Source organism: Hyperolius riggenbachi, chromosome 4 (genome assembly GCF_040937935.1).
Source record: "Hyperolius riggenbachi isolate aHypRig1 chromosome 4, aHypRig1.pri, whole genome shotgun sequence".
Taxonomy (NCBI): domain Eukaryota; kingdom Metazoa; phylum Chordata; class Amphibia; order Anura; family Hyperoliidae; genus Hyperolius; species Hyperolius riggenbachi.
The window spans coordinates 339,096,089-339,123,675 of record NC_090649.1 but is presented as its reverse complement, the minus strand read 5'-3'; the positions used below and the strand labels follow the sequence as shown (position 1 = coordinate 339,123,675).

Genomic DNA, 27,587 nt, shown 5'->3' with positions numbered 1-27,587 from the left:
TCTATGGCATTATACAGGTTCCATGTATGAGCCCCATACTGGTGCTTAGGGGGCCCTGCATTGTAAGAGCACGTAACATAGCTATCAATCCACATACAGTATCAAGCATCTTTGTTGCACAATATCTAGCGTGATAGATGGACGGAGTGCCACCACGCTTAGGAGCGAGATGCTGCCTTCCACCACGCCCCCACCCTCACACTGGAGCCACGCTTAGGAGCGAGATGACGCAGCTAGCCACGCCCTCCGCCACCACGCTATGAGGATAATGCGGCAGGCCACGCCCCCAGCCCCATATACAACCATTACGGGGGAGGCGCGGTGACGACGCCTGCCACGCCCCCTCCCACCTGACGTATGCGGAAATACGTGATTTCTCCATTTTTTAAATACATCCAGCGGCAGCAGCGGCGCTTATAAGGCGCCCGAGACTGGAGAACCTTCTGAATAGGTAAGCGGCCCTCTTTAGGTATACATATATCCACCCTCTGGTGGTAGATGGACCCGCCACCTCCTACAGTGAGGATAGCACCCGGGCCATGCTGTGTAATGCATACGTTCTATCATATGACCCCTTCCATTACTTCACATACAATGGAGCTATCTAGACTCCGTCCATCTATCACGCTAGATATTGTGCAACAAAGATGCTTGATACTGTATGTGGATTGATAGTTATGTTACGTGCTCTTACAATGCAGGGCCCCCTAAGCACCAGTATGGGGCTCATACATGGAACCTGTATAATGCCATAGAATGAATATATATATTCTATATTATTAGTATTACTAATAGATTTTATTGTTTTATTGTTTTATTTCTATATGTTTATGCATGTGACCTATCATAAGAAACCTTGGAGTATAGATTACCAACATGGTTTTATTTATTTAATATTACAGTAAATGAATTACTGCTATGGTTTTTAATAGACTACTATGACTATCCTATTACTGTTTGCAATATAAAAAATTTTTAGATATAATTTTTTAGATATAATTGTTAAGTATGAATAAGAGGTGTTTCTATGTCTCAGTGCCCTGCTATTTCTTTTCTGTCCTAAAGGCACGAAACACGACCTGATGAAGCGGTTGTAACCGCGAAACGCGTTGTCATTTAAAGTGCTACAATAAATTCTTGTTTTATATTCAACTACACGAGAGTGACTACTTACTAAGGTAGGATCTTTCCATATATTTAAATCAATAATTAAGCAAAATCAGCACCACCAAATTTGTAGTGTATAGTTACCTCCATCCATGCCGATGAATTGGCTAGTGATATACGCATAAACACATCCATTAAGTTCAAAGCTAGACCTAAAGTACCTCCAAGGGCGCCTCCTACCCTCCCGTGATGCCATAAAATGTATTTTTTTGTCATTACATTACTCCAAGGAACCATGTCATATGATTACTCCAAGGAACCAACCTCGCTATCATGGCCCTGCTGCACTCCAACCTCTACACATGTATTTTATAGTTTCTCATCATAACATTGGCTGCCCCTTTCCCCAGCATATACTGGGGGATAGATGTGCCCCCAGTTTTGGCAGCCCCCCTCTCTAGCATAGATAGCCTCATGAAACCCCAGTGTAGCCCTCCCTTCCCCATTTGCAGAGCGGAGCATGTCTGCACAGCTAGAATTCCTTTTTAGTCATGACTGTCGCACAGTCTCGTCTCTATGACCCTTCCAGTGGTGCACGTAATGAGAAACACCGCTAGAGGGCATCATAGATATGAGACTGTGTAACAAAACTAAAGGGTGATCCTGGCAGCACTGATAGATGAGTGAACCACTCTGTTCGCTCACTCGGCATCAGCCTGTGCGAATGCCATCTACCTAGTAGTACTAAGCGATTGACTGGTAGACTGTGATGACTAGTACATTAAGATCCCTGCTCTACCTAGTCATTCAGGTGTGGATGCTCTTTGATATGAGAAAAAAACATTCAAGTTCCTTTTGTGCATTTTGATTTACTAAGATTTTCCTGAGTTTAATAATAATAAAAACAAAAGTTTGCTTTCTTAAAACAGAAAGAATTTGCGATAATTCAGGTTGGAGTGAGCTTGAGATGTCTCCCAGGGCATCACTGCTGAATATATGCAAATTAACCATTGTACCCTTAGAAGAGCTGAGCTTGCTGGTTAGTCTGTATCTCTCGGTGTTACAAGCCCTATTGCATAGAGCCAAATTAATCCATGCCATGCACTGATGACGATCAAACAATTCGAAACAGTCTGTATGCATGTTGGATTTTTATGGCTCTGTACAAATTAACAAGCTGACACATCATTGCATTCCAGCGGTTCTGGAGGTGTGTTTAGCTTCTAAGGGTACAATGGTTAATTTGCATATATTCAGCAGTGTTGCACTGGGAGACATCTCAAGCTCACTCCAACCTGAATTATCGCAAATTCTTTCTGTTTTAAGAAAGCAAACTTTTGTTTTTCTTAACATCTTAGTAAGGGGGCTTTTAGGACCATTGTAGTCCCTTACACACTCCAATGAGTTCTGGGTCACCATGAGCTTGCTGGTTAGTCTGTATCTCTCTAATAATAATAAAGACTATAAGTGATCCTGTAAATCTGGGCTGAATTTGAAAAAGGAAAGAAAAATGTAAAAATACCAAGATTTTTATGGTACTTTTCTCCCATTACACTTAAAGTGCAAAGCATGTCTTAGTTGGAAGATTTGTGGCACGTTTGATTTTATGACTGATGGTAGAGGTACATTTCTTTAGATGTGTAATGATCCGCTCAGCTGTCTGCACAGGCAGACAGCTGTTTGACCATTCCTTAAGTCTGTGGGCAGCAGGTCTCTGGATAAGAGACCTATCTTCGCTTTGCAAGTTCCAGAGTTGCTCTGCTGAGGAATTTGCATACACTTGTCATGCAAATTGCCTACCTGCCTCCTTTGAAGGCTTGCAGTATAAATACCTTGCTCTCCCAGAGTCCTTTGCTGGTCATGATGGTTTGTTACTGCTAAAACACTCCTGGAGTGTCAGCCTTGCTATTGTTTGCTAAAGATTATCTTAGAGTATTCCTGGGGACTGCACTAGGCATTCCTTCTAGTGCAGTCAGGTTGTATTATTTGTATTGCCTTGTTCTCCCTCTCTGTCTCGATTGCCTTGTCACCAGCGGCGGTCAACAGGGAATCGTTCTGTCTGTCTGGGAGTGTAGGCCAGAGCTGCGGTTGCTACTGACTGCTCCATCTGTCTGGATTGCACTCGCTCTAGTGGTAGTGGCAGTGCTTCCTTCTGTGTTCTGCCTTAGGGGTTCTAGCCAGAGCAGCGGTTGCTACTGGTTACTCCTTCTGTCTGTCTTGCCATGTGTATCGCACTCGCTCTGGCGGAAAGAGCAGTGGATCCTGCTAGGCCTATTCCTGTACTCGGATCACACTTGCTCTGGTGGAAAAGAGCAGTGGATCCTGCTAGCCCTGTTTCTGTACTTGGATCACACTTGCTCTGGTGGAAAAGAGCAGTGGATCCTGCTAGCCCTGTTTCTGTACTTGGATCACACTTGCTCTGGTGGAAAAGAGCAGTGGATCCTGCTAGCTCTGTTTCTGCACTTGGATCATACTTGCTCTGGTGGAAAAGAGCAGTGGATCCTGCTAGCTCTGTTTCTCTACTAGGTTCACACTTGCTCTGGTGGAAAAGAGCAGTGGATCCTGCTAGCTCTGTTTCTGTACTTGGTTCACACTCGCTCTGGCGGAAAGAGCATTGGATCCTTCCTGTCCTGTCTCTGAACCCGGATCGCACTCGCTCTGGCGGAAGAGCGGTGGATCTTATCTGACCTATTCCTGTTTTCCCTTCGTTTGTCTGTCTAGAGCAAACGCTTGCGGTTGCCTGAGGTAAGGCAGCCGTTTAGCAAGCGTTCCTGTTATTTGTTCATTTGTGTTCATTCATTAGTCAGGGTGGCGTGCTTGTCTCTGTTGCGCTTATCATGTGGAGACCACGCCGTAAACGCGCTTGTCGCTGTTGTGCCTAACGCGCGGTGACCGCGTTTAGGTATTGCGTTTGTTATTTTCGTTGACATTCTCATTGTATGATATGCTGTGCCTTTCGCTCTGCTCCTGTGTTTAACCTTTACTCTGTCTTGTGTCACTGTTGGCAATCGCCACTCTTGCGATTGCGTTCACACTTTGGTTTTCACTGTTGTATGTCGACCGTCGCCGGGCGGCGACTAGATTGGTAGACATACATACATTCTGTCTCTGTGCTCTCTCCCTCGAGAGAAACTATCCTGCTGTGTATTGCCCCATTACGTACAATCCTTATCTGGCATCTGTGGCTGTGCAGAGGATCTGTTCCTCTGCACTCCACAGCTCCATCTGCCGGTTGGAATTCCTCTCTACGGGTGCATCCGCACCTTAGCTGGGTTCTCTTATCCAAACATTTGTGGAGGATTTCCGTGGTGTCGGCACGCTAGTTGTGCGCTGACCACGGAGATAATTCCACAATCGTTACAAGATGCCAGACTTAGCAGATGGGTTATCAGGCTGGATTTAATTTAACACATCCAGGGATGGAGCTGTCCTTATTGAATGAAATAAGGAGTTCCATATGGTAGGAGCTGAAGAACCGACAGCTCTTTCTCCAAAGATTCTAAAACAGGCTCGGGATTATTAGATCCTACTGATTCAAGGTTGCAGAAGGTGCAATGCAACTAAAACGTTTTTAGTTTTTTTTTTGTCTGCTATAAGGTGACAAAAATTTTCAGCCCTCACCACTTTACCAGAAAATTGTGAGGTTTGCTCAAATGCTATTGAATGAAAGCACGGCTCTGTTAGTGCATAGACCAGCCGGGCAAGTATCAAAGGTGCCACCTAGTAGTGGAAGCACTGATTGCATCAGGGCTGTGGAGTCTGAGCAATTTTGGCTACCTGGAGTTGGAGTTGAAGTCGGTGGTTTCATGAACGTCAGGAGTTGGAGTTGGATGATTTTTGTACAAAATCCACAGCCCTGGTAAGTATTAGATTAAGTAGTCAGAGTCGAGAAGTCGGAGCCATTTTGGGTACCTGGAGTCAGTTGGAGTTGGTGGTTTTATAAACTGAGTAACCAGGTAATATATATTTGGGAAAACCCTTTTCAAAAAAAAAAAAAAGAGCAAAAAAATATAAAGTCCTCTTATAGGTCATACACCACACCCACTGTAAACACTTGCTTCTTTAGAGAGAACTATAGTCTTTCAAGAGAAAATGCTATAGCACAATCTTGCTGTACAAAAACAAAAAGTTGACAACATTTGTTTGGCACAATACAAAATTCAAAAATAAGCGTTAAAAGCTTTTTCATTCATGTAAACAGTTTTCATGAGCAACAACAAGGGAAGCTTTAGTGAAGCCAATAAATATCATAGTCTGCCTTGACGTGATGAACAATAAACATTTAGGTTAGGCAACGACACACGTAAGTTTTTGCCTTTTTATGCCCTTCATCTGGCCACCATATATGCATAGATAATTCTATAAAATAAAACAAACAAAACACATTAAAATCCAGGCTCATAGATAAACTCCATGAAAGGACCCCAACACCATAGAAGATCCACCAATGAAAAAGAGAAAAATATGTGGAGTGTGTTACACACAGAGTCCAAGGAAAAAAATCTTTGGACACACTCACCTGTTATAAAGTGCTAAAAGGAAAGGAAGACAGGAGTATACACAGAGGGTATCAAATCTCTAGCCCTCATACTCAAAAAGCAGAAGAAATAGGGAAGACTCTCAGAGAAAATATAGGAAGAGTATACAATTACAGCCCCTATACTCTGCAACTGAGGAATCTACTGTACACCATAAGAGCAATAGAGCAGAGCCTCAGTGAAGATACTGTACATCATGAGAGCAGAGCCTTAGTAAAGATTATGAAGGGAGTAGACACAGAGGGCAAGGAATTTTCATGATAATTTAATAAGGTTAATTTCCCCTTCCGGAAGGGGCGGACTTCTAGGCAGCGTACCGGAAGTACTCCTTAGTGCGTTTTAAAACGCCTCGCTGCCTTCCAACAAATGTTGCACATTTCACCTTTGATAAAGCTTGGCGTAAGCCACGCGAAACGGTCGTTAGGCCGTGCACCCTCTGGCACCCACCACCGCTGCCTCCCATCTACACCCAGACATGATTGAAGACACTCATGGTATGACCTAATGAATTGTCAGTATTGAATGTTTGCCATACCTGCGGATGCTTACCATTTTGCATTGATGTGTCACTCTATTGCACAATAAACACTATAGTGTCAGACTTTTTTTCTCTATGTCTAATGACTCACAAGAAATTCTCAGCCCCCATACTCCATGTTATCACTTGCATTCCTCTCTGTGAATTAACATCCTGTCTTTAACTTTAGAATTTTGTTCTTATTTTAAGGATTGAAACCTTAACTTTAGAAATCACTCCTTAACAGAATCCTCATTTTAAGGTTTGCCCGAGGGAAATTGTTTAGTGAATACTAATATTTTTATCACCATGGTGATAACAGTAAAAACAGCACAAAATCATTATTAAAGACAGGAGATGAGCTTAGTGAATTTTGGCCATTATTTGAGTCTAGGCAGATCTGCAATTGGGATTAGCCTAGCTGTTAGTGCTTGATTTTGCTGAGAAATACCATTGCTGAGGGCCTGATGGGTCCAGCTACATTGACATAGGACTGCTCTTTGACTGGGATCAGTCCTACACACCATAAGACATTTCACTGAGTGGATGCACAGTGGATTTTAAAAACTAAGGTGTAAGGATTCCTCCTGTGGCGTGTTCTGTCCATTGCGGTGGAGCCGCAAACGGACAGTTCTGGCTTGTCAGCCTGCATTCGGTTGTGCATTCGCAATGAGTCACATTGTCATTTGCAATTGCTCTGCAGATCTGGGCAGCTCGGGATGCTTCCATCATTCCACCAATAACTTGCTACAGCTGAGCTGCAGGCAGATAGCGCTGGATTTCCTGCATGCATGTTCTTGCATAGTACTGCATGCATTTGTTATGATAGTCTTTCAGCTAGCAAATGGTAATCAAACCGACTCAGGATTCAATGATTACCATTCAGCTGTGTGGAGATTTGCATGCTTGCATCCATTGGCTGATGACAGCATAAAAGTCTGCCTCCTCTTTTAGACCTCACCCATCAGAGTTTCAGCTTTGTCTAAGCTGTTACTGGGTCCTTTGATACTGTGAATAATATTCCTTGTCTTATTACTTTCTAGTTCAGTTATCTTGTGTAGCTACGATTATATATTTCCCACAGGGACATATATACGTACTCCTTCTAGTGCAGAGAATTTGTATTGTTTGTATTGCCTAGTTAGTTCGCTGTATCGTTCCAGATCTAGCTAGTCTCCCTTGCTTATATTATATATTGGTTCATCGCCAATATACCGTATTTTTCGGAATATAAGACGCTCCGGCATATAAGACACACCTAGATTTAGAGGGCAAAAATCAGGAAAAAAAAGATAAACTAAACCTAGGTGCGTCTAAGGTGCAGGGGCTTCTTATGGACCTCTAACTCCCCCAAAACTGTCTTTATCTAAGCTACACTGCCCATCTATACTAACACCTGCTACACTACACTTCCCTTAGCCCTGCTGCCCCCACCAACTACACATTACTTCACTAACCCCTACTACAACTACACTACACTACACTACACTACACTACAGTATACTACACCTCACTAACCTCACTAACACCTGCAGCCAACCCAAACTACACTACACTTCACTAACTAACCCCTCCAGCCAACCCAAACTACACTACACTTCACTAAGTAACCCCTCCAGCCAACCCAAACTACACTACACTTCACTAACTAACCCCTCCAGCCAACCCAAACTACACTACACTTCACTAAGTAACCCCTTCAGCCAACCCAAACTACACTACACTACACCCCTGCTGCCTCTTACCTGATCCTGTCGCCGTGATCCTCCCCTCCTCCATCTGCCTGCCATCACCCGAGAGTCGCAGCAGCCGTCATCTGAGGGTCCCATTAGGTGTCATCAGAGGGTCCAGCAATCCCATCCAGTATCCTCGCTCTTTAAGTGTCCAGGTTGCCGGCTCCTCTTCGCTGCAGTCATGCTTGTATGCAGCCTTGTGGTGATTACGCGCTGCCGGGGCCGACTTCCTCCATAGTTACGGCGTCCTCTTCTTAGTTACAGTGCCCCCTTCTGCGTGACAAGCGGCGCACGTGCGCCTGACATCATGCGTGACTCCGGCGCACATGCGCCGCTCGTCACACAGTAGAGGGCACTGTATCTAAGAAGAGGACGCCGTAACTAGGGAGGAAGGCGGCCCCGACAGCGCGTAATCACCGCGTGATCACAGCGAGCCTGCATACAAGCATGACTGCAGTGAAGAGGAGCCGGCGACTTGGACACTTAAAGAGCGGGGATACTGGATGGGATTGCTGGACCGTCTGATGACGGCTGCTGCGACATTGGATGACGGCGGACAGACGAAGGAGGCGAGGATCGCGGCGGCAGGATCCGGTAAGCATGTTATGGGGCGAAAATACCGTACCTTTGGAATATAAGACGCACTCACTTTTTCCCCCCAGTTTTGGGGAAGAAAAAGTGCGTCTTATATTCCGAAAAATACGGTATACTGTACATATTCTAGTCAGCGTTTGTTATTTTCCTTGTATTCATGTTACGGTGATATATCAGTGCCGCTGATATATACGTACTCAAACTGTTGATATCCTGTGTTCAGCTAGTTAGATTTTAGCACGTTTCGGTAGGTTGCGCTTAGCGCGATCACCCGTGCTTAGCTAGCATAGTCCTGTACGTGCTAGGTAGCCATTGCTGCGGTTGCTATTGGTTACTTCACTCTAGTCTTTGTGAATGCTTGCTGTCACTGAGGCAGTGACTAGATTAGCAAGCGTTCATTTTGTCAGCCTCTGTCCTCCTAGTCCTGTTCTTGTATCTGTCTGAATGTTTGCTATCACAAGAGCAGTGCACTGCGCTGCCATTGCGTCTTATTTGTAGCGATATCGGAAGCCCAGAGCTGCAGTATGACCCCCCAGCATTACATAAGGTCAGATTTGCATTACGGATGAACATTAGGATTTATCTGGTTCTTTAATGGATAGACAGTGGATTCAGGAGTCTTGCATATTCAATTAGGACTGCAGCCTCATTTGATCAACATTGTGTAGCTTATAGGCTGGTTTTCGGGGTTATTTCAAGGTTTGTGGAGATACATGTGACATTATTGAATTTCTATGATTTATTAAGAGATATTTGATTATGAAGATGCACCCAAGAGCAAATTCTTCCATATGTGGTCTTTCTAAATTTCTGCTTTACATAGCATTTTAGTAAGAGGACTTTTTGGTCCTTTTTAGCCCCTTACACACTCCTAGATTGCTAGGCAATCTTTAACTCTTAGTTATATCCACCCATTCCTAACATTACAGTGATATACTAGTGGCAAGATTCAGGAGTCAGGAATGTATAAAAATCATAGAAAGTGTAGCACTAACTACAACTCTAAAGGTACAGTCTAATTTTTGCTCAATTAAGGTGGCCTAGGTTTGAGGTCACCAGGCGCTCTTTGTGCAATTTAGCATTATAGTTGTATGGATAATGTTTTTTTTGTGCATACACACTTCTTAACCCTTTACTCTGTTTATATAAAGGTTGCACCCTAATGTTTTATGAAACATATGAGGGAAATTCCACAGAACAGAGTACGACTCCAAGATATGCCCTGTTTGCGGAAGACAGCATTGTACAATCAGTTCCAGAGCATCCTAAAAAAGAAAATGTTTTTTGCCTCAGCAATTCTTTTGGAGATGTTTACCTATTTCAGGTGGGTCCAACTGTAGCTTTCATGTTCATTTATATTAGTCGTGTGATTGATGGTTTTTTTTTTGCTTGTTTTTTTCACATAGGACACAAGACATGGGTTCATCATAGCAAAAATCACTTTATCATCATTAGTAGCAGCAGAGCACAAAGACAATGTTTTCTTCCACTCCTAAACGTTTAAATGCTCTTACTGAATATTTACATTATTTAAGTTTTTGGTGAATATGTGACCAATTGAGAATAAACATACCTAGTTCACTAATGAGGGTCATCAAGAAAACTGCATTTGATTCTACAAAGACAGAATCAAAACTTTCAGCTGAATACTTTTAACTTGAAATAGAAAGCAGCAGAGTTCAGCAGTGCACACCATAAAGCGCTAGTGTAATCGCAACCGCTTCATGCTTTTTGAAGTGATTTTTTTAAAGGCGATTCTAGGCATGTGCGTAGCAATTTTCTATGCATGCCAGGGTTTTTTGGAGCGTTTTGGTGTAGAGTTTTTTATATTTTGTTACAGTAGAGCTGTACCTGAACAGCTTCTGTAACAAAAACACTTGGAAAATCGCTCTGATTTAGTGCTTTTCAGAGCATATATACTTAACATCGAGGCTGAAATCAGCAAAAATGCTGCAGGACCCTCGTTTGTGTTTGGGAAAAAAGCACATCGCCCTAGTGTGCTCCATCCCATTCAAATACATGAGCCAAGTGCTTTTTGAAGCACAAGCGTTTTTAAAAGTGCTCAGAAGCGGTCTTGGTGTGCACCAGCCTATAGTGTGCATGCCATAGTGTGCATGCCTTCCTTCCACCTGCACACCTCTGTTAGTTTCATTTCATTTGCAGCCTAGGAGCACTGCCTAGTTAGTGGTTAGGTCTCTTCTGAGAGGGCACGTCATCATCGTGGAAGAGTTTACTATTGAGCAATCTGTGCTCAAGCTGTTTTTGAAGCCAACATCCTCCTTTGCAGCATCTGCTTTGAATGCAAGTTGTGTGAGTTGCCTGTGTTTAGGCTCTGCACATCTATGCAGCTGGTCAATTCGGGTGCAGCCTATATTTGAAGGTGCTGCCATTTCTCCCTGTTGTACAAATAAATCAACAGGCTATTAGCAGCCTGTTTATTTAGCTAGTTACATGTGAAAACAAAATCAGCTCTGTAGTGTGTCAGCCAGCTGCATTATAAATCAGCTGTTAGAGTGTCTGCTAGTAATATTCCTTCCCTCGCTTAGACCATGGTATTGACGCAGCTCATCTCTGTAGGAGGGCAGAATTAATGTTAGGAGCTACTTTTTTCTTTATATGCAATTCCTATAGTGAAATGCATGCTGTCCACATTAAATAACTGATGTGAGAATAATGGAACAGCATATTTTTCGCCATAGTGCCCCTTTAACAACAATTTTCAACTGCAGCTAATGTCATAATGCCCTTCAGCTGTACTATATGTGTCAGCCTGCAGCAAGCCCAACCTAAAAATAGTGTGTTTGTGCGTGCATGCGTGCGCGCGCGTATGTGTGTGGTTATGGTTAGGCACCACTGAGGGTTGAGGTTAGGCACCCCCAGTGGAACAGGGGGGGGAGGGGGGTTTCGGGTAGGAACCAGCTGGAGGGGTTCTGTGTGAGAGCAAGGAGAGGTTAGGACATAGTAAAATATTAGTCAATATTATTGATATTTTACTACATGAATGAAGTTTTACTGGTCCCTTTTCAATCGGCGCCTTTGTCAAATGTACACATAAATAGAGCCTATAAAGTTAATCACAAGCTGTTAGTTGAGCAGAAGAAACTAAAGTGCAAAGACCTCCTACAGAAGACTGACCATGCAAACTGATAAGACAGCAATCACCAGGACAAGTACCAGTCTGCAATTAAATCTCCACGAGGTTCTGGAGATGAACACCAAAGATTTCTATCAAGTTACAGATAATAATATTACTAAAACCTGTGTATGGATTTTAAATTTTACACATTTGGCATATGTGTGTGTGTGTATATGGTTTATGATCTCAGGAGATTGCTGTACACATTAGTGGTTTCTTATCTGACTGTAACGATTGGTGTCAGCAAAACAGATTTTCTGATTATTGGTGATGTGCAGTATCACCAATAATACAGATGCTATACCTGATTATGTGGTGATCTGCAGAATCACCAATAATGCTAGTATAGCCAGACACAGGACAACCAATGTGAGATAGTGTTTGGTGCAACAGTAATGAGTAAGAGGAGATCTCCCGAGGAGCGGGTGACTCAGACAGTACTGCAGCCAATGTTCACCTGAGGAGCAGGTGATTCAGACTGTACTGCAGCCAGTGGACACCTGAGGAGCAGGGACCACTGACTGTGCTGCAAGGATGATCACCTGAGGAGCAGGTGATTAAGACTATACTGCAGCTAGTGGACACCTGAGGAGCAGGTGTTACAGACAGTGACAGTGGTGTTACAGACAGTGCAGCTGAGCTTCACCTGAGCAGCAGGTGATTAAGACTATACTGCAGCTAGTGGACACCTGAGGAGCAGGTGTTACAGACAGTGCTGCAGCTGAGCTTAACCTGAGGAGTAGGTGAAAGCTACTAGAGATCCCTCACCAGTGGCTAGGCCCACCGGTGAGGACAGGAAGGTCAGACAAGCAGAGTAGGCAACGTATGGACAGATAAAGTACAAAGACAGAAGGCTGATTCAGTGTCACGTTCAGGCAGAGTCGGCAACAGGAATCAGATGGGCAGAGGTACAGAATCAACAAGCAGGAGAATAGTCAAAGGAAGCAGAAGGTCATAACAGATAATACAATGCAATTAGTACTTTAAGCTATCAACAGAATCTGGCTAAGTGTGGATCCCCAGCTCCAGCTGGTTCTAGCACACTTTGGGATCTGACTGAGGTCTGAGCGCTAACAGGTTAGCATTCGCAACAGCAGACACGGGGCAACTGACAGACTAGTACTATATATACAGAGATGCCCCGCAGCGCCACCCCCATCACTCAGCCAATCCAAAGTACCGTTGGAGTCAGCTGACTTGGCAGATCAGCTGACTCCCCTTCTATTCGCATAAGGGTCCTGTCGCCTGGCGTAGCCCTCAATCTATGTGCAATAGAAGGACCAGGCAGAGCAGCAGCATGTAAATGCGCGGCAGAGGCCGCCGGCTGATACGCGGAGATAGCCGCCATGCCGCTTGCCTCTGTGGCGGTATCTCCGCTATCTATTACACTGACCTATTTTTCTGGTGAATAGACATAACTATAATTGGTCCTACTATAAGGCACTTCACCAAGCTAAGGGGTTTGCCTGACGAGCTCCCATGCTGACCAGTGGTAGGAGGTATGTCCTGGAAATGGAAGTGGGGGATTTTTTTGTGCCCCCATTTTAGGGCCACACCTCCACTACTGACAGGGATGTTTTCTCCAGAGATTAACATATTCTGAACAGAGCAAGTGGTACTTCATCATAACTCACTGTATCAAATAAGTGAGGTAAACCTCACCCTACATTTTCTAGTTGAGCAAGTAGTAAGCCTTTCCTAACAGTAATGTGTGCAAAAGGTACTGCAGCTTTCTGAGAGTATCTGGACTCAACCTCTCTATGTCTTAATATTAATATTGTTTCATCTAATGTTTCATTTGAATTAATTTGACTGTTTTATGTCCCATTATCATTAATGTTGAAAATGTAGAATTTGATTTTTTTGCAGGCAACAAGCCAAACTGATTTAGAGAACTGGGTCACTGCGATCCACTCAGCTTGTGCATCTCTCTTTGCCAAGAAGCGTGGGAAAGAAGACACTATTCGACTCCTTAAAAGTCAGACCAAAACTCTAATGCAAAAGGTTGATATGGACAGCAAAATGAAAAAAATGGCAGAGCTTCAACTCTCTATTGTGAGTGATCCTAAGAACAGAAAAGCCATAGAAAACCAGGTATGTCTTTTATTCTCTTATTTTTTACTGTATATGGAATTTAATGTTATTTGGTGCCATAGAATTTTCATGCTTCTTATTGTCCATTACACATATGATAAACAAGGGGTAATTTGATAGTTGACAGGGTGTCAAGCTCACCTACAATCCTTGAGACCTTTTGCAACTGTGCATCCTCCACCACCTTTCTAGGAGCTCAGCTGGGGCGGCTTAGACCCCATTCAGTTGCTGCTCCACCAGCTGCACTCCTCCTAGGGAGTGCATGTGGCATTTAGCTCTTTCAGTGTGCACAACAGCAAGCAGAGTTACAGCAGTGGTGCAAAGATCAGGGTTATTTAAACCCCGGACACACAAGTGCTGTTACGTCCTTTTTTTGCAGCCCTGCCAGTCCTTTCTGTCAGTCCACCCTGCCAGTCCTTCCAGTCAGTCCATCCTACCAGTCCTTCCTGCCAGTCTGAACCACCAGTCCTTCCTTCTAGTCTTCTCGGCTAGTCCTTCCTCTCATTCAACCCTGCCAGTCCTTCCTGTCAGTCTATTCAGCCAGCATTTACTGTCAGTCCACCCTATGGTGATATATTGGGGTGCTGATGATGTTAAGGATAATACAGGAACATATTTTTTTCATTTTTCTGACTGTGATGTCGGCTACAGCCATTCTGGCTTTGGGGGAAACTGTGTTTGCTGTATGACAATGAAGGTCATTGAGCTTTTGTAGTCAGTTTCTCTGGAAGTTGGATGCTGCTAATTGAATCTCCTGTAGTACATTTGCATTTGAGGGAGGACAATAGCAGACAATCTTGGAGGTGATTGTCTGTGTCTGTTTACAGGCAATTACAGGCAAACTGCTACCTGTAACCAAAATGCAATCTTTTGATGTATGGACTAGACCTATCAAACTGTAGACGTCTGTCTGTGGAAATTGGATTTTGACCGAACACAGGATTGCTTTGAAGTCTGCTAGGTGTGACAGGAAAAGCCTTGAAATTCACATATGACAAGCGTTCTGTGATGTCACAATCTAGGAGATTGCATTAGTTCCTGGGGGCTGGACATTAAATGCCCCATGGGACACTTCGGACAATTTAAGTTGGTCCAGGACAGTCACAGGGATCTTCTCCTGGAGGTAGCGCATAGCTAGGGATGATCTCAACTCCTGGTCGAAAAACGGCGTTCTCCCGTCAAACAACGTTCTAACCTACGCTGGTAACATTCTTTTTTTCCCCGTTTATTTTACGCAACTGTCCTTGTGTGTAACTTTGGTTTATAACTCTGTAATGTTTATTTTGTTTTTTGTAATGTTTTGTATATATTATTTTCTACATTGTTCCACTTTTTTCCTGGAATAATAAATTGTTATTTAATAAGCTTGACTTCTGCTGTACTAAACTAATACTCATAGCCTAGAAGAGACTGAAGTGCAACTGTGTATAAGTCCATGCCTAATTGTATGTTTGAGCAACCCTTCCGTATAAGATTGTGATTGCATTGTGTGTGGGGCATTTGTCATACATTGGCCTAAAGCGCGCAGCTGACCCAACGTACGAAAACGCCAGTGCGAGTAGCTCGACAGCAGAGTGGCTAACAGTATCGTTCGGAACGACTGTTAGTGGTTTTGCTTCACTACAGTGTAAGATTGCAATTGTGCGTGTGCGTGCGTGGCGTTCCCGTATTCGGATTAAAGCGCAAAGCTGACCCGAATACGAAAACGCAGATTGCATGAGCACTCGACTGCAGAGTGGACGTTTCTAGCAACAGCTAGTGGTGGCAGTAAGGAGCGTTTGGGGGGTCCCAGCCTTGTCTGTAGCTTGAATAAGGCTGTTCCCCGCTTGATCTGGTCAAACCCACAGTCGGGAACCGTGTACGCAGGCGTGCCGCGGGCCAGTTCCTGACACATTCTACCAGTCTTTCTTGTCAGTCTTAACTGCCAGTATGCCCTGCCAGTGATCTCTCCTAGTCCAACTTGCCAGCTCTTACTTCCCACGCTGTGGGATTTACCCTCTGGTGAGACAATCCCAGGTGTACTGACTTGGTGTCCACCAGGCAGCAAAGTAGTCTGCCACTCATTAGGGGAACATCTATTGTGGGATTATCTGGTGAAGTGCTGTGGTTACTTACAGTGGGATGCGAAAGTTTGGGCAACCTTGTTAATCGTCATGATTTTCCTGTATAAATCGTTGGTTGTTACAATAAAAAATGTCAGTTAAATATATCATATAGGAGACACACACAGTGATATTTGAGAAGTGAAATGAGGTTTATTGGATTTACAGAAAGTGCGCAATAATTGTTTAAATAAAATTAGGCAGGTGCATAAATTTGGGCACTTTTGTCATTTTATTGATTCCAAAACCTTTAGAACTAATTATTGGAACTCAAATTGGCTTGGTAAGCTCAGTGACCCCTGACCTACATACACAGGTGAATCCACTTATGAGAAAGAGTATTTAAGGGAGTCAATTGTAAGTTTTTCTCCTCTTTTAATTTTCTCTGAAGAGTAGCACCATGGAGTTCTCAAAACAACTCTCAAATGGCCAGAATACAAAGATTGCTACTGCTGAAATTCTGTTTGTCCCCACGTTTATTGCCTGATGAAGCGGGCGTTGCACTTTTGGGGTACTATACAATAAATGTAATTACTATTATACAGTCTTTTGTGTCTGCATTATGGAGGTAAGTCCACCGCTTCCTCCAAGCAAATTTTAAAGGTTTTATCCACTTTTACCCTGCTGGCGCCTCTGTTCCCCGTTTGCTGTACCGTGTCCACCCCTGGTGGAGGGGCGATCTACCCCTTTTCTGATCTACAGAGAGCGACTTCTTAATCCTGAGTGAGGACAGGTCTAATCTCCTCACCTGCCTATACAGTGGTTGCCTTTGTGGTAACCCACGTTTGTGAGTATACTCTTCTCACTTATTATCTTTACAAATTTTTTGCTGAACTTACTACACTATATTAGGCTCTCGGTTTCTCTAACCTTATGCAGAGGAACAAGTACAACATTCTGGAATTGCCATCTCAGTCCCCAGACCTGAATATAATTGGGGTGTGAGTTAAAGAGAGCTGTCCATGCTCGGAAGCCATCAAACCTGAATGAACTAGAGATGTTTTGTAAAGAGGAATGGTCCAAAATACCTTCAACCAGAATCCAGACTCTTATTGGAACCTACAGGAAGCATTTAGAAGCTGTAATTTCTGCAAAAGAAGGATCTATTAAATATTGATTTAATTTCTTTTTTGTGGAGCCCAAATATATTCACCTGCCTAATTTTGTTTAAACAATTATTGCACACTTTCTGTAAATCCAATAAACTTCATTTCACTTCTCAAATATCACTGTGTGTATCTCCTATATGATATATTTAACTAACATTTTTTATCGTAACAACCAATGATTTATACAGGAAAATCATGACGATTAACAAGGTTGCCCAAACTTTCGCATCCCACTGTAGATTTCACACCCTGGGAGTCCCTACGCCAATTACCAGTGCTGAGATCAACAGGGCCTTGACACAGGGAATCTGTGACATGTAGCATACGTGGCTAAAGGTGAGCCTAAATTATTTTTTTAAAATCAAATATTATTTAATGTGCAAAAAGTAAGGCTCGGTCCCCAATGAGTCAGTCTGAGGCAGAGTGGACAGTTCAGTGTTACCTCCACTCCATTTTAGCATTGTATTCGCAACTGTTGGTAGATGCGTTGCGCCAAAGGTGGCAATGGGTAACAAATCCACTCATCTGAAAACACGGAACAGCTTGGGACTCGGGACTGCAATCAGAACTCCAGAAGGTTCTCGAGATGAACACCAAAGACTTCTACCAAGTTACAGATAATAATAAGTTACCAAGACCTGTGTAAGGATTCCAACTTTTTTCACATTGGGCAATGGGCATATGTGTGTGTATTTGTATAGCATATGATCTAAGGAGATTACTGTACACATTAGTGGTTTCCTACCTAACCTCTTTTTGAGAAACTAGATAAAACTATAATTGGTCCTACTATTAGGCACTTCACCAGGCCAGGGAGTTTACCTGAAGAGCTCCCATGCCCACTAGTGGTAGGAGGTATGTCCTGGAAATGGAAGAAGGGGGTGTTTTGTGCCTCCATTTCAGGGCCACACCTCCACTATTGACAGGGATGTTTTCCCCAGAGATTAGCATATTCTGAACAGAGCAAGTGGTACTTCATCATAACACACTGCATCACATGTGAGGTAAACCTCACCCTATTTTTTCTAATTGAGCAAGTAGTAAGCTGTTCCCAATGGTAATGTGTGCAAAGGGTACTGTAGCCTACTGAGAGCATCTTGAATCAAACTTTGTATGTCTTAATATTAAAGTGGACCTGAATTCTTGCACAGGACAGAAGGAAAGTATAGAGAAATGCACCCTGTATGTATTTAGATAGTTTAGCCTGTTGAATTCTCCCTTATCTGTGTCTAACCACAGGTTGTAATTTGATCACTCCCCCATGTCACATGACTGCCATGGCAGATAAGCTCATTTGAAAGCACAGGCGGTTAACAATATGTCTGCTTCCATGAAAGCAGGAAATAGAAACAGTGCAGATTTATTTTAGCATTTGTATCAGCTGTAACAAAGAAATGTTTTTTGTTTAAAGGTTATTATGCTGTTGTGTATCTTTTAAAGCAGAGAGGACATTCTGAGTTCAGGTCTGCTTTAATATTGGTTCAACAAATGCTTAACCTATTTTGGTTCCTGGACGTAGTTTCTACGTGCAGGAACCATGCGCGCTACCGCGGCCGATCGCGCGCGTGCACGCGCACTCCCGGCCGCGGATTCGGTAGCCAGGGAATCAATGTATCGGGCTATGGTGCCCCATCATTGATTCCTCTCCCCCGCTGAAAAAGCGACAGCTTCTCTCGGAAGCTGCGCCTTTTCTGGCCGTTCCCTCTCCGATGAGTCAACCTAAGCGTGTGTTACACTTAGAGTGACGTCATGTAAACAAACTCATGGCCGCCATCTTGTGGCCAAAAAGTAATACTACACCTGTAAGGAAAAAAAAAATACAAATTAACACACATTTGCATTATAAATCTATTGTTTACCTCCCACCCTCCCAAAACTACCCAAATAAAATGTTTACTATAAAAAAAACAAAAACATTACAATAAAAAAAAAACATGTAAATATTTACCTAAGGGTCTAAACTTTTTAAATATCAATGTAAAGATGAAATATTTCTATATTTTTTTTATTTTAAACTTGTAAATAGTGTGGAAAAAATGCACCTTTATTTCCAAATAAAATATTGTCGCCATACATTGTGATAGGGACATAATTTTAACGGTGTAATAACCGGGACATATGGGCAAATACAATACGCGAGTTTTAATTATGGAGGCATGTATTATTTTAAAACTATAATGGCTAAAAACTGAGAAATAATGAATTTTTCCATTTTTTTCTTATTCTTCCTGTTAAAATGCATTTACAGTAAAGTGGCTCTTAGCAAAATGTACCCCCCAAAGAAAGCCTAATTGGTGGTGGAAAAAACAAGATATAGATCAGTGCATTGTGATAAGTAGTGATAAAGTTATAGGCTAATGAATGGGAGGTGAACATTTCTCACGTGAAAACGACGGACCCTGAATGGGTTAATTTGAATTCATGCCCAGATAAAAGTGGGGGGAGTAGGGCACACTCCTAAAATGTTAGGGTGTACTCTCAATTTGAATTGGTTGTATCCAAGTTTAATTGAAGAAACATGGCCTGTAAAAATGAGGTATGGCAATCAGTCAGCGTGCAGCATGTACATGTCCCCCAAATAACAAGTGCCCCCCTCCCCCAATACTTGTCCCCACAACAACAAAAAATTAATCAGGCAGCAGGTTGTCATGGAATAAAAACCAGTCAGCATAATTACAAAATTAGGCAGCTTTTTTCTATTATAATATAATTAAACATCATGTTAGTCTCAGTCAAATAACCAGTCTCATGATAGATCCCTCTTCAGTTACAGCCCCCATGACAGACCTTTCATCACAAATGTTAAGTAAAATACTGCCCCCCCCCCCCCCCCCAAATCAGACCTTCAGACTACCCACTATGCACAGACCCCAGTGACAAACATTACCTCTATAACAGACCCATCTCCCATTATCTCCTAAGTTTTCTCCAAGGAGATAATTTTTCATCTTCTATATAAATTAACTTTTCAGCACTCTGCAATTAGAAAAGGATGAAAATGTAGGTGAAAAAGAAAGTACAGTGAAATTGTCATTCCGCCATACGTCCACTTGCACAACCCCACTGCACTATTGTACCATCAGTCCTTGTCAAACAGCAGCAGAGTCCATTCCTCACAGAGGCTAGAATAATCATATCCTTGTGTGTGGAAAAGTATAACAATTGTTCCCCCTCCACCACTGGATGAAAGCCAATAGACCACAGCAACAAGAGTTTGTGTGAAGCCAGAAACAACCACTCTTCACTTTCTAAACATTGTACAGCTCATTTTAGCACAGAGATTCCTTTTATTGGCTATTTGCCATTTCATACGAAAGTGTACTCTACACCAGTGCTGGCGCTTTGTCTGATTGTAATATCACGGCAGAGTACTCTGTTTGTTGATTGCTATGCTTCACTTTTATGGGATGCCATTTGGGAGGTAAAGTTACAAAAATTGGCTACACCATACTATCCTCTCTAAGTAATTCCTCTATATTAAAGAGGAGTTGTCAGCCATACTGTCTCAGGAAAAAAACACATATATAAGTAGATAAATACTTGCTCTACTTACATAACAAACAGTATCATTCACATTTTGATTTTAGTAATTTTTCTAAAGTAAAGAAAGAGAAAATCCTTCTTAGGATTTTCCATTTTGACTATGTCTTTCTTGAAATCCTGACATAATTTCCTCCCTTACTCTGTCTGTGTATCATTGCCCGCCTTCCTCCCAGTCTTCAGACATTCCCACCCAGCTGTGCAGTAGAAAGTGCATTGTCTCAGCATGAGAAATATTAGCCAATCAGAGAGGAACAGAGGTGTGGGAATGGAAAACCCCAGGGAAAGAGGCTTCAACCAATCAGGCTGCATAAGTTACGGTATGTCTGAGTGGAAAGTATAGAAGAAAAAAATAAAACCCAGCATGCTCTGTACTTTCCTTTGTGCAGCAGGTGTATCTAATGAGAGCCAGGGAAACTGGGGAATGATGTTTTATGGAAAAGAAAAGTAAAAGTGATTTTTAACTTTTGGATTGCCTGGTTAGCATCCTTATTACTTGTTTACCAGGTAAAAATAAAGAATTGAATTTTGATTTTATGCTTTACAGTTACACTTGAAAGGGATTTTGGCAAACACACTAAGTCCATTTATTTCAGTAATTCAGCTTAAAGTGAGCCCAAGGTGAAAATAAACTGATATGATAAACAATTATACTTATCCTTCCACTCCTAAAAATAGATTTTTAAAGTATCCCATGGTTTTGTTTATATTTTAACATGTGCAAAGTAGGTTGTCTCTAATCAGTGACAGCCTATTAAGTGCCCCAGAATTAAAATACATGAACTATTGACCTTTTTATATCTCTCCTCTGAGCTCAGAAGTTGTATTCGGCCAGGAAAACTTTCATGACTGTAAATAGCTTATCAGTGATGTTTGCTATAATCCAAACAAGGTACCGACAAGACAGAAGCTGTCACTTCCATGCCTAGAAATTAACTCTTTCAGGCAGCAAAATAAAACAAGTATAACAGCCTGGTTATTAATATCAGAGAAAAAGTTAATGTACGCTCGATCCCCTTTAAGTCATACCAGTCGGTGCGGCATCTGGTGAGCCCTGCCAATCCACATAAGCAAACAACTTTGAGCCTAGAACAGCGGTGGCTAACCTATGGCACGCGTGCCGGAAGTGGCACTCTGAGCCCTCTCTGTGGGCACGCACGCTGCTGCCTGCCACTGCTGCTATTTTGCAGAATTTTTTTTTTTTTTTTACTTTATTAATAAACTTTATAATCCCCCCTCACTTGCGCTCCCCTCCAGAAACCTAAAATGCAATATAGCGCAGAGAGGCAGGCAGATGAAAGAAGACTATTTTGTTACCTGCCTCCTCACTGCGCATTCATCACCCGACAATTAACTTGTAGTTCCGGACGGGAACAGAAGCAGAGACACGCTAGCCTGGCTGTGTGATCTCCTGCAGCCGCCCCCGCCCCCTACACTCACACTGCTGCCAGAGGACTCCAATGTCTCTTCCTAATCTTTATTACCTTCTGGCTCCGGGGAAGTTTTCTAGGAGGAAGAGAACCTGTCCTTTTCAACAAGCTGCCTGCAAGAAAGCATTTGGGTGGATTGTTTCTAGCCTGCCAGGATGGAGTGAGTGATTGTGTTTATGTTCTGACAGTCTGTAGCTAAAAAAATAAATAAAAGTGTGTCTGCATGCTTCTCTCTCTCTCTTTTTGCTCTCCCTTCTTGTCTTTCTAACCTTTTCTTTTTACTACCCTCCTCTGTCTCTCACTTCTCTATCCCTCATTAAACTCCCTCTTTTACAACCCTGCTCTCTCACTACCCCCTCACCTTCCACCAGCAGCACTTGCCCTTCCACCAGCAGCACTTGCCCTTCCACCCAGCAGCAGCATGTACCTAACTAACCTTCCTACCTACTGCCTGTTCAGCAGCAACATGCACCTAACTACCCTTCGTAGTGCCCACCAAGCTGCAGCTTGCACTTACCTACCCTCCCTAGTACCTACTGCCTGTTCAGCTGCAGCATGCACCCAACTACCCTTCCTACCTACTGCATGTTCAGCAGCAACATGCACCTAACTACCCTACCTACTGCCTGTTCACCTGCAGCATTCACCTACCTACCTACCTACTGCCTGTTCAGCAGCAACATGTGCCTTACTACCCTTCCTAGTGCCTACCCAGCTGCAGCATTCACCTACCTACCCTCCCTACCTACTGCCTGTTCAGCTGCAGCATGCACCCAACTACCCTTCCTACCTACTGCCTGTTCAGCAGCAGCATGCACCTATCTACCCTTTCTAGTGCCCACCCAGCAGCAGCATGTACCTACCTACCCTCCCAACCTACTGCCTGTTCAGCAGCAGCATGCACCTACCTACCCTTCCTACCTACCTACTGCCTGTTCAGCAGCAGCATGCACCTACGTACCCTTCCTAGTGCCCACCCAGCAGCAGCATGTACCTACCTACCTTCCCTACCTACCTACTGTCTGTTCACCTGCAGCATTCACCTACCTACCCTTCCTACCTACTGCCTGTTCAGCAGCAACATGCACCTAACTACCCTTCCTAGTGCCTACCCAGCTGCAGCATGCACCAAACTACCCTTCCTACCTACTGCCTGTTCAGCAGCAGCATGTACCTACCTACCCTCCCTACCTACTGCCTGTTCAGCAGCAGCATGTACCTACCTACCCTCCCTACCTACAGCATTCACCTACCTACCCTTCCTACTTACTGCCTGTTCAGCAGCAACATGCACCTAACTACCTTTCCTAGTGCCTACCCAGCTTCAGCATGCACCTACCCTCCCTACCTACTGCCTGTTCAGCTGCAGCATGCAACTAACTAACCTTCCTACCTACTGCCTGTTCAGCAGCAGCATGCACCTATCACCCTATCTAGTGCCCACCCAGCAGCAGCATGTACCTACCTACCCTCCCTACCTACTTTCCCATCAAGCAGCATGTAACTACCCTCCCGGCCTACCATACCTCCTGCAGCTACCTACCCTACATATGCCTGCCGTCCCTACAGCCCACCAAGCTGCAGCTACCTAACTGCAATCCCTTCTAGCCAAATCTTAACTACCTACCTTTTCATACAGCCTGTCTAGCAACAGCTACCTATGCTCCCTACATTTTTGCTGCAGCTACCTACCTACTGCACAGCTGAAGCCTACCTTACTTACCTACACTGATACATCAGCTACCTAATCTCTCCCCCAGTCGCAGCCATCTAGCCTCCCTCCCTATTTACCTACACTTCTGTCCCCCCAGCTACAACTACTTAACACCCACACCTATCCCCCCCACCCAGCTGCAATTACCTTACCTACTTACATATACTCCTCCCTGTCCTACAGCAGCTACCTAATTGCTCTACCTACCCACCCTCCCAGTCGCTACCTTCCCTCCCTCTCTACACTTCCTCCCCCCAGCTGCAACTTCTTAACCTCCCTACCTATCATCCTGCCTAGCAGCAGCTACCTTACCTTCTTGCCTACACTCCCTCCTGTCATGCAGCATCTACGTAATATCTCTACCAACCCTCCCTTCTAGTCGCAGCTCCCTATGCTCCCTATCTACATACACTGCATTTAAAATGCAGGTTTATTGCTGCAAACAATTTGTGGGGCTGATAAATACATTTTAAAGGTCAGGTAATTGCTTTATTTAATTTGTGGCCGTGATTGATGCAGTTTAAGTGTGGGGTAATTGCTTCATTTCATATGTAAGGTGATTGATGCATTTTCTATATGAGGGTAATTTCTGTATATTATATGGGGAGGCGATTGCCTAATTTTAAAGAGAAACTCCGACCAAGAATTGAACTTTATCCCAATCAGTAGCTGATACCCACTTTTACATGAAAAATATAATGATTTTCACAAACAGACCATCAGGGGGCGCTGTATGACTGATTTTGTGCTGAAACCCCTCCCCCAAGAGGCTCTGGTACCGTACGGTACTCTGGGCAAACTGCCACAATGTAACAATGACACACACAGGAAATGGCTGTTTATAGCTGTCTGTTAAAGCCAGAACAGCTACATAATCTGCCCACAGTAACAATGTCACCATGTAATACATGTCAGAATGTGAATCTGGGAGAGGAAAGATTTTACAATGAGCAAACTCTGACTAAATCATGTATACATAATTATTGTAAAAATTAAGCACCTTTTTATATTAATTTTTTTTCACTGGAGTTCCTCTTTAACTGTAGAGTGGCCTTTAATGTATGAGTTGTTGTTTTTTTTAACTAAAAACGCAGTATTCAGTATAAATTGCTGTGTTGGCACTCCGTGATAAATTAGTGGATTTTGGGTCGCGATTTGGCCACTCTGTCTCTAAAAGGTTCGCCATTACTGGCCTAGAATGTTTAAGATTTTCACAATATATCAATGGTCTGAGATTTTGATTTTGAGGTTTTCATTGGCTGTAAGCCATAATCATCAAAATTATAACAAATATAGGCTTGATATATTCCGCTTTGCATGTAATGAGTCTGTTTACATAGTTATTTGAGTTGAAAAAGACATACGTCTATCAAGTTTGTCCATCAAGTCTGCACCCTCACAAATCCCTGTTGATCCAGAGGAAGATAAAAAAAAAACCCTTCCAAGGCATGGTCCAATTAGCCAGATAGCAATTGAATAAAATCCCTGCATCAACATGACTGGGAATTACCTAGTAATTACAAAGCAGATAATTTTGAAGTGTAACGCTAGGCGCCGATGCTGGGCACTGTCATAGCAGCAATGCTATGCTGCACGCCCCGCATAACAGTAATTTGGAGCTGCCAGACACTGAATTACATCTCCCTCCTAGTTGCGACAAATCGGAGGGGGAATAGTATTTAACAGTGCCGGGGAGTTTAGCAGAAGCAGGGAGAGCCATCATTCGGCTCGCCCTGCGCCGAACTGCCTGGTGCCCAATTAAGATGTATTCAGTAATGCATCTAAGCCCCGCTTAAAAGCACAAATGAATTTGCCATAACTACTTCACATTGCATTCCACATTTTAATTACTCTTACTGTAAAGAACACTTTCCTAAAAAAATGGCTAAAACTTTTTTCTCCATGTGCAGATCATGTCCTCTAGTCCTTTGCAAAAGCCTAGGGACAAAAAGCTCATCTGCCAAGCTTTTATATTGTCCTCTGATGTATTTATTCATGTTAATTATAGTAGATCTCCTCTAAGGCGTCTTTTCTCCAGACTAAATAAGCCCAGTTTATCTAACCTTTCTTGGCAAGTGAGACCTTCCATCCCTCGTATCAATTTTGTGGCTCGTCTCCACACCTGCTCTAAAACTGCAATATCTTTCCTGTAATGCGGTGCCTAGAATTGAATTCAATATTCCAGATGTGGCCAAATATTCCCATTAAAGAGTTAAACAAGGGAAATATGTTACTATCCCAAGTTTTTATTTCCCTTTTAATGCATTCCAAAATTGTATTTGCTTTAGCTGCAGTGGCTTGGTATTGAGTATGATTATTTAACTTGTTGCCGATGAGTACTCCTAAGCCCTTCTCCAAGTTTGATGTCCCCATCTGTATCCCATATTTTTTGTATAGTGCTAGACCATTAGTACGACCAAAATGCAAGAGTTTACATTTTTGCAACATTGAATTTTATCTGCCTTTTATGTACCCATATAGCCATCCTATCCAGATCATTTTGCAATATGTCACTATCATCCTCAGAGTTGATGATTCTGCACAATTCTGTATCATCTGCAAATATAGAAACATTGGTTTCTACTTCATCTACTAGGTCATTAATAAACAAATTGAAAAATACTGGACCCAGTATTGACCCCTGTGCGACCCCACTGCTAACAGTCACTCATTTTGCAAATTATCCATTGACCACAACTCTTTGCTTTCTGTCCATTAGCCAGTTCTCTATACGTGCACACAGACTTTTCCCCAGTCCTTGCATCCTAAACTTTTGCACTAGACTGTTGTGGGGAACAGTATTGAAGGCCTTTTCAAAGTCCAAGTAAATCACATCTACAGCATTCCCAATATCCACACTGGTGTTCACCAACTCATAAAAGCTTAGCATGTTAGTCAAACAGGACCTGTCCTTAGTAAATCCGTGCTGATGCTGAGAAAAAGGGGTTTATCAATACCTGAACATAATTCCCTTAGGACCCAAGGATGTGTGTCATCTGGGCCAGGTGCCTCATCTGTTTTTAATTTATTTAGTCTTGCCTTCGCTTCTTCCTGCGTTAAGTATTTAATATTAAAATTGGAAGAGACCCATACGCGTCTGTAATTTGCAACAATGGTGCTTCCCTTGTGACGACAAAAGCAAAGCAAGCATTCAAAAGCTCCACCCTGCTTTGGTCATCCACTTTTGAGAGTTCCCTCCCTCATCCTTTAGGAGTCTAATATAGTGTACCATTCTTTTTTAGACATGATCTATATTAATTTCACCTTTAAGTTGAATTAAAACACTTAAACACCCTTTCATTATATACAGCAATATAAATACCAGGGATAAGCTAACAAAGTTTTGTGAGAAGCAAAACTGTGCCTGCTCGTGTCTGTGGAGAGGGCCACAGCAGAGAGGGTTAATTTACCTGCGTGAATGCCTTTTGCTGCAGCTGACGACCTCCAATTAATTCTTTTTTTTTCTGCCCTCGATGGACAAGTACTCTTCCGGGGGGGGGGGGGGGGTGTCAGTTTCTCTCACTTTATAGATGGCCAAAGCATCACTTAAATAGGGTACTGCCTTCCCCGAGGTCCATCTGCGCATCTTCCAGGATTCAAGATGGCGCTGCTGGCAGCCGCAGGATGCTATCAGAGGGATAGCGGAAGTCACGCGAGAAGCGAGATCTCAATTGGCTGGTGTCAGATTCATTAGGCGGAAGTGATCATTGCTAAGAAGCCGATCAGGGAAAGTGAGTGGGTGGTCAGCTTGCATGGTTGGGACCACGTGCTTTTGGTGTCTTAGATTTTGGATGCGGCTGTCCAAGTGTGGGCTTGTCTCCTACTCATCTTCTGGATCAGGTATGATACATTTCTTAAGGTATATACTGTTGCTTGCATTTGGCTGCCTGATAGAGGAAAGGCTCATCAAAGCTCATATCTTTTAAAGGTGATATGGATGATTCTGCGCAAGGGACCTCTGCTGGGGTATCCA

The 27,587-nt window shown here is 43.1% G+C and overlaps 1 protein-coding gene across 4 annotated transcripts in view; it reads left to right on the top strand.

The window, feature by feature from the left end:
- Nucleotides 1–27,587, top strand: part of TIAM2 (TIAM Rac1 associated GEF 2) — a 1,035,624-nt gene that overhangs the window by 369,867 nt on the left and 638,170 nt on the right. For all 4 annotated transcript variants that reach the window (XM_068231884.1, XM_068231882.1, XM_068231883.1 and 1 more), the window contains 2 exons: nt 9,641–9,813; nt 13,495–13,719. In XM_068231884.1, coding sequence (XP_068087985.1) covers nt 9,641–9,813; nt 13,495–13,719 — 398 coding nt within the window. The remainder of the gene's footprint in view (nt 1–9,640; nt 9,814–13,494; nt 13,720–27,587) is intronic.